The 7,120-nt window shown below is 33.7% G+C and overlaps 1 protein-coding gene across 3 annotated transcripts; it reads right to left on the minus strand.

The window, feature by feature from the left end:
* Window positions 1-220: 220 nt before the first annotated feature.
* Window positions 221-3,205, minus strand: LOC21393981 (CBL-interacting protein kinase 2). Of its 3 annotated transcripts, none has more exons than XM_024173536.1 (2): window positions 3,190-3,205; window positions 221-2,288 (listed from the first exon to the last, which is right to left on the minus strand). In XM_024173536.1, exon 2 carries the CDS (start codon window positions 1,813-1,815, stop codon window positions 355-357), a length of 1,461 nt encoding a protein of 486 aa, XP_024029304.1. In that variant the 5' UTR covers window positions 1,816-2,288; window positions 3,190-3,205; the 3' UTR covers window positions 221-354. The 3 variants fall into 3 exon arrangements, with proteins under 3 accessions (XP_024029304.1, XP_010108499.1, XP_024029305.1); XM_010110197.2 differs by lacking the exon at window positions 3,190-3,205 and adding an exon at window positions 3,028-3,103; XM_024173537.1 differs by lacking the exon at window positions 3,190-3,205 and adding an exon at window positions 2,441-2,469.
* Window positions 3,206-7,120: the final 3,915 nt, after the last annotated feature.

Consider the following 7,120-nt stretch of genomic DNA (forward strand, 5'->3'; position numbering starts at 1 on the left):
AAAATGATATACATTGAATAGAGTTGCTTCAGTTCATGTCACACAGTTTCAATACACCTGAATCACAGCGCAGTTCCAAATAATAAGATATTTAAGTAAAGGTCTTTTGCTAGGTTTTCCGGGATTTATGTTGGCAAATTTCTATGAACGTTACTCATATAACTGAAAATTTTCAAATGGAAAATGCAAAACATGCCTACTACAACCTTCAGAAGCAGTATATGATAAAAAATATTCTAAAAACGACAATTTAATGAAAATAAAATATAAGAATATTTTCTTTAAGAGAGATCTGAAACTTACAGGAATACAGAGACAGTTAGGAGGTTGAAAGTTTGTGAAATGTACAATAATTTAAGATACAAGGTGAACGCTGGCAAAGGGTTGGCATTGTTGTTGCTGTTTATGTTGTTCTTCCTGTTGTAGTTGTGGTAGCCGTTCATGCTGCACCTCATGCGGTTGTAGATGATGTTGTTGCTGTTGGTGTGGCTGCTGTTGTTGGTCGTCTTGCCAAACCCAAGCTATGTCCTGGAGAGCCGGCTTTATGTCGTCTTTCAGTATCTTTTGATACTCCATTGAATCTCCATTTGATAATTTTACCTCCACCAAATGAAAAGATGGAGTGACCTCGAATATCTCTGCATCAATGGACAAGATTCCCTTTCTACCTTCCCTCAGACCCTCCAATCTGAACAATCCCGCATCCCTTTTCTTCACTTTCATCCTCAGTTTCTTAGCAATTTCTTCCAGCTTGGAGACGATGACTGTGGCAGGTTTTCTGAAAATGAATCTTGCTTCTCTCCTCCGATAATCTTCTTCAAACAAGCCAGACAGATCAAACCCAACAGAAAGAGAGATTATATCAAAAGCATTCAAGTTTGGAGGTCTGATTGGTTCTTGTTTTCCCTCGGCAGCCACACTGGCACTCTCATGCCAACTAGAAGTCTCTGTATCTAAAGAAGACGCATCCTTGTTTTCTGATTCAAAATTAATATGCTTGGACTTCAATCCTTTTTTGTACCAAGTACTTTCCTTGATTTTATCAATGGAAGCCCTTGTACTGGGGTTTGGATCCAGGATTCTGAACAACAGCCTCTTTACTTCGGGAGGGAACCAACTTGGGCATTTGAAATCTGCTCTGCCAATTTTCCTATACAGCTCCATCAAATTTGAATCATGAAACGGGAGATAACCATCCAATAAAACGTACAACACCACCCCGCAAGACCAAATATCAGCTTTGGCACCATCATATCCTTTCCTGTTAATGACTTCAGGAGCAACATAAGCAGGGGTGCCACAAGTGGTGTGGAGCAGCCCGTCTTGGTGCTTGCTTTCAGCAAGAGCACTTAATCCAAAATCAGAAGCCTTCAGATTATCATTCTCATCCAGCAACAAGTTCTCCGGCTTTATATCACGGTGATAAACACCTCTACTGTGACAAAAGTCAACTGCGTTGATCAGCTGGTTAAAATATTTCCACGCGACTTCCTCCTTCAGCTTTCCTTTGGCAACCTTGTCAAATAGCTCGCCGCCTTTAGCATACTCCATAACAAAGTAGATTTTTGTTTTGGTCGCCATGACCTCATAAAGCTGTATGACATTCGGATGCTTTACCAATGTCATAATAGAAATTTCGCGCTTGATTTGATCAACGAGCCCAACCTTCATAATCTTTTCTTTATCTATGACTTTGATGGCTACACTCTGATTGGTTATCAAGCTCCTCGCATAGTAAACCTTTGCAAACGTGCCTTGGCCAAGTAACCTTCCTAACTCATACCTCTTTAATAACACATTCGACTTGTTTTCCATTCCAAGCCTAAAAACCTAAACAACAGCCCCTTACGTGTTCCTGCTAATATAGTCTATATATTTTAACGATAAAAAAAAAGAAAGGAAAAAGAATCCGTTCAACCGTCTTCACTCGGATCATGCATCAAGAAAACCAGCATTTTGCACCTACGTGAGGTCCCATGGAGCTTTTTCGAACCGAGGGTGATCGAACTTTGATGTATAGACCCAGCCTCACTAAGGGCAAACAACAAAGGCAGCTCTAATGAATTCAAAGCCTCATGGCTTTGAGCAGCAAAGTTCTGAGTACCGAGGCACATCTTTCAGCATTCCCTGGATCTTATATTTCAAGGGGGAAATCAGAGAATGCTGAAAGATTGTAACTTGATTGTTGAAATATTATATCAGAGAATGTTGAAAGACTTTTAACCTCATAGATATTCAGCAGAAAGCTCAAGATTAGGCCAAAATATGCCACCCTTGAATCTGAACACCTACACTCAACAAATGTGAAAAACAAATGAGATTACAAATTAAAGCTAAATCCACCATGAAATAACAATCAAAGCTGTCAGTTTTGAAATTTCAAATTCATACGTTTTGATGATTGCCCAACATGGTATATTCATTTAAAATCAAATCCTACCTAATCAAGTTTTCATACAGTAATGTTTTTACTAAAAAAAAACATTTTCCTATATTGGAGAAACAATTTAAAGATGAAAATTCTCAAACAACTCACGACTTAGCAAATATAAAAAACAGAAATTTCACGAAAACAAAGGCGCCAACAGAAAATTAACCAAAAAAGAAAAAGGAGAAAAGATAAGAATTTTTCCAAACGCACACGGCTTTGAAATTCAAAGTCTTCCATTCAGACACGTAAATATCCTACAAATCCAGCAGAAAAGCAAAATACAAATGGATCACCTCTTTTCATGAATTTGAGCATAATTCAAAAATATTACAATGAAAATTCAACAAAAGAACTAAAATATCCTTGCAATATGAAGGTGATGAACAATCGCAGGAGATGAGCTAGCTCGCATATATATATATATATGTGTGTGTGTATGTGTGTGTATACATATATATATTTATATATATATCAAAATATTATAGACTAATTCGTATTAGTTTATGAACAAAACTGGGATGATCAGAAATCTAAAATAATTTCCAAATGCGATGAAATTTAAAAACTACAGAAAAGAAATGGAAATATATTTTTACCTTGTTTATTGGTGATCGAAGAAACGTTTTTGGCTGTGAATTTTCCAGGACGGAGGTCCGAATCCGAACCAAAGGGAAAGTGGGATGATCAGAAATCTAAAATAATTTCCAAATGCGATGAAATTTAAAAAGTACAGAAAAGAAATGGAAATATATTTTTACCTTGTTTATTGGTGATCGAAGAAACGTTTTTGGCTGTGAATTTTCCAGGACGGAGGTGTTGCTCCCTCCCCGTGCTCCTCTTGAATTTGATGACCATACCTGCGATTAGTGGGCCCGACCTTGACATAAAGAGTCCATTACGTGTACTATGGGAATAAGATATGTTCTGGTGCGGCCATAATCACGCTAAAACTCGTGATAAACTTTGAGTTTAGATGATAATCTTCGTGCCACTTCCTGCCCATAAATCTTAATCCTGCGGCCGGGGAGGGGGAAGGGAATGTGGTGTACACGCGCTATCTTAAAATCTTTGTGAAAGGTATTGAAAATTGGTTTGGAACTTGGGAAATAAATAAATAGTTATTTATGTCTTGTTTTGAATTTAAAATTTAAATTTTATTAGAGTAAATTTTTTTTTAGAAATAATCACATTTAATTTTTTTGATTATAATAAAAATTTTTCACATAAAATCACATATTAACTCGAATTAAAAACTCAAATAAGTAAACTAAACGGGCTCTTACTTTTTTGATAGTGAAGATGAGAGATTTGAACAAATTATTTTATTATGTTTTAAGGAGAGAAATATTAACCTTACTATTTTTTATCATTTTCTACATTCACCGTTTAATACGTGATTTTATTATCTCATTTCTGTTTAAATAATAATATAATATGTTTTTTATTTTTAAAAAATATAAATTATGTTAATACAATTCACATATCAAATAATAAATATAAAAATGATAAAAAGAATGACCCAAAAAGATACTAGCATTTGTCTCTTAAGAAAATAATATTATTTTTATTTAAAAAATATAATAAATAAATAAAACTTGGTTTTAGTGGTCGGTCGCTTGTGACCTGGAGAGTGACACCTTGAGAACATGGATAGTTGCCCAATCAATAGGCGGCCCACAAGTTTCTTCATTTTCTCTCTTCCTATTACGTATACCTTCTTTTTTTTTTTTTTTTTTTTTTTTTTTTATACAACACTTATTATGGCCAATAAGTAAATCTCCTATTAATGAGTATGAAAAATTACATCACAAGACAACACAACAGGTAATCCAATAACTAACATTTTTACTTTTAGCAAATTTCTATACAAAATATCAATTTATTTTGAAAGAGAGATATAATTCATAATATAAAAGGACAATACAAACACCAATATAAACGACACAACCTCTTATTATATATGAAAAAAAATTGTTGAAAAGCAAATGATTCTACCTGTAAACTCAAATTAAAGGAAAAATGGTGTTTGTGAACTCCTAAAACATAAAATGAAAGAGGCATATCAGAAAATCGAATACACATGGTTCTTTAAAGATCCTCTACAAATTAAATGGAAATATCGCATACAACTAAGACCACACAAAAAAAATCACCGACAAACAAGTTCAACTAATAAGAAACACAACCGTACACTAAACAAACCAGATAAATGCACAATTAAATCGGGATTTTTTTTTACATGAGTGCCCCCTCAACTTATCGCAATTGGCAAAACAATCTCTAAACTAAAAATTATGGCAATTGACCCCTCAAACTTTAAAATTCTAGCATGCCAAGTCCAATTGAAAATGGTGTTAAATTTTAGATGAATTTTCTTCACATGAGAATCACGTGACTTTTGAAAGAGGGTATATTATGTCCTTGTGCTTGAAATTTAACCCATATCATTTATTTTAAGAAAAGAAAACGAGAAAAATTTTTAAAACTGAGAAAGAGAACAAAAACCACTCTTGAATCTTTCAACCTACACATTTCTAAGGAACAAGAAACACAAGCAGGTCTGAAACATCTCTCTATTTGTTTATTTTAAATACAAACTACCAACAATACTTTTGTTTTTGTTTTTTTTTTTTTTTTGAAAAAGGAACAGATCAGCAATAACATCACTACCAACAAAACAAAACTAGAGTCCTAAATTGACCTACATTGCTTAAAATGAGCAAAGGTACATATATTTTCATCAACCATATATTTTGTTTAAAAATTGTCAAACCCATCAATTTTTGTTAGAGGAGCGGAGAATGCTCGAATGACTTTCATATGGAAGTTCTATGTACATGGGTACATCTCTAAAAATAAAAATAAAAACCTGACAAAAGATGAAACGCCTTTTCCTCTTCCTTGTTGCCCAAAAGCAGTTGCTTTTCCCAAAATTGAAGCCCTAACAAAGAGTTGAAATATCAAATTCGAAGAAGAGGAAGACAACGAAGGGTATGCATGTTAAATGGTAACCAATCTTAACTCTAGATTTCAGCCCCTTCTCTGCTAATCTTGCTGTCGTCAGTGCCAATATCGACATCAAGCTTTACTTTTCCTTCGTTTGTCAAAAATTATTCTATCTTGGTTTTGTTGGATATGGTTATTTGCTGCAATGGCTTCATTTGCACTGTGACACCAGAGATTCATTGCAACGTTGGCATCAAGTAGGGTGGGGGGCCGACGGTGAGTGCGAGGGGGGCAAGGGAGAAGGTGAAGGGTGGGACTAAGGTTCTTGCTACTTTATCCATTTTATTTTATTTTATTTTTTGTTAATTCTTAATTTGATAAAAAAGACCTGGTATACCCTCTTTTAAAAGTCACGTGCTATTCATGTGAAGAAAATCTGTCAAAAATTTTTAGTTTAGGGATTGATTTACCAATCGGGATAAGTTAAGCGGGCACCCATGTAAAAAAGCCTTAAATTGGAGTAAAATCCATTATTATCACAAACCCAAACCGAAAAAGGAAAAAAAAAAAAAAAAAAAAAAAAAAAAAACAAAAAAAACAAAACCACAAACAATAAGGACAAAGGTTCCAATAGAGATACGATTATCTACACCCAAAACAACAAGAAAAGATTACCCACCGAATGAAGTGGGAAACACTGCCGATGTGTCATGAACCATTACCAGTCGTGCAGCCCAGCGTAGTTGCCTGACATAACTTATGATACCAACAAATGTGCCACATCATTAAGGAGCAAGGATGCCAAACACACGACCAGTCTAGGCACCGGTCAAATAGCCATAACCCTCGTCACATTTTGTCTCAGGTTCAGGGATCAATAAATATTAGGTTTGTTCTTTTAGAGTTTAACTTGAGTATAATTCTTGAATTAAATTTAAATTATAACTTGAGTTGAACTTGTAACTTGAGTTTGTGTTTGATTGTGTACATTTGAGTTATGATTTGAGATAAAAATCTTTTTGAGTTTGTATTTTAATAAGTCAAAACTTGAATTTGTATTTAGATAGTATTTTAATAAAAACTCATTGCTGATGAAAAATTTTAATAGGGTATATGGGTCGAGTTTTATTCGTCTTTTCGTTGTCAACGCATAGAAAAAAAATCATCTCAATCAGAATTAAAACGAAAAAGTTATAACATTTTTAAGAATAGAAAAAATACTGTTCATTAATTTGAGCTCGAGTTTTCGAGTTGAAAAGAAAATTTGAACTCGAGTTTTAGTCCTAAACTCGAGTTTGAACTTAAAAAAATATGAACTCAAATAAAATTATAACTCAAGTTGCATTTTTTTTGAGTTTTTCACTCAAAAAAATAAGCCCATTATCCCCACAACTATCTCAACTTGTACAAAATTTTTCTTTAATGTTTATTATATATAAAATATGCTCCCAATCAGTTAAAGGAATGCCACATTCGAAAGATCGGTATTGGATTATACCACTATTAATGTGGGAGATTGGAAGATGAGAAAAAAAATATATGGGAGATTGGAAACGCCATTTTAAAAGAATAAAGAGACGAAATATATGTCCTCTCTTTTAGTTCATTTTCTTAATTTTTTTTTAATATCAAAGAAAGGTAAAATCATCATTCTGCAATATAGAAATGAATTTTTCAAACCATCCGCATAAAAGTAAGGTGGTGAATAAATAATTACACTTCGTAATGGTACTGGACCAAATC

The sequence above is a fragment of the Morus notabilis genome, unplaced genomic scaffold (genome assembly GCF_000414095.1).
Source record: "Morus notabilis unplaced genomic scaffold, ASM41409v2 Scaffold695, whole genome shotgun sequence".
Taxonomy (NCBI): Eukaryota; Viridiplantae; Streptophyta; class Magnoliopsida; order Rosales; family Moraceae; genus Morus; species Morus notabilis.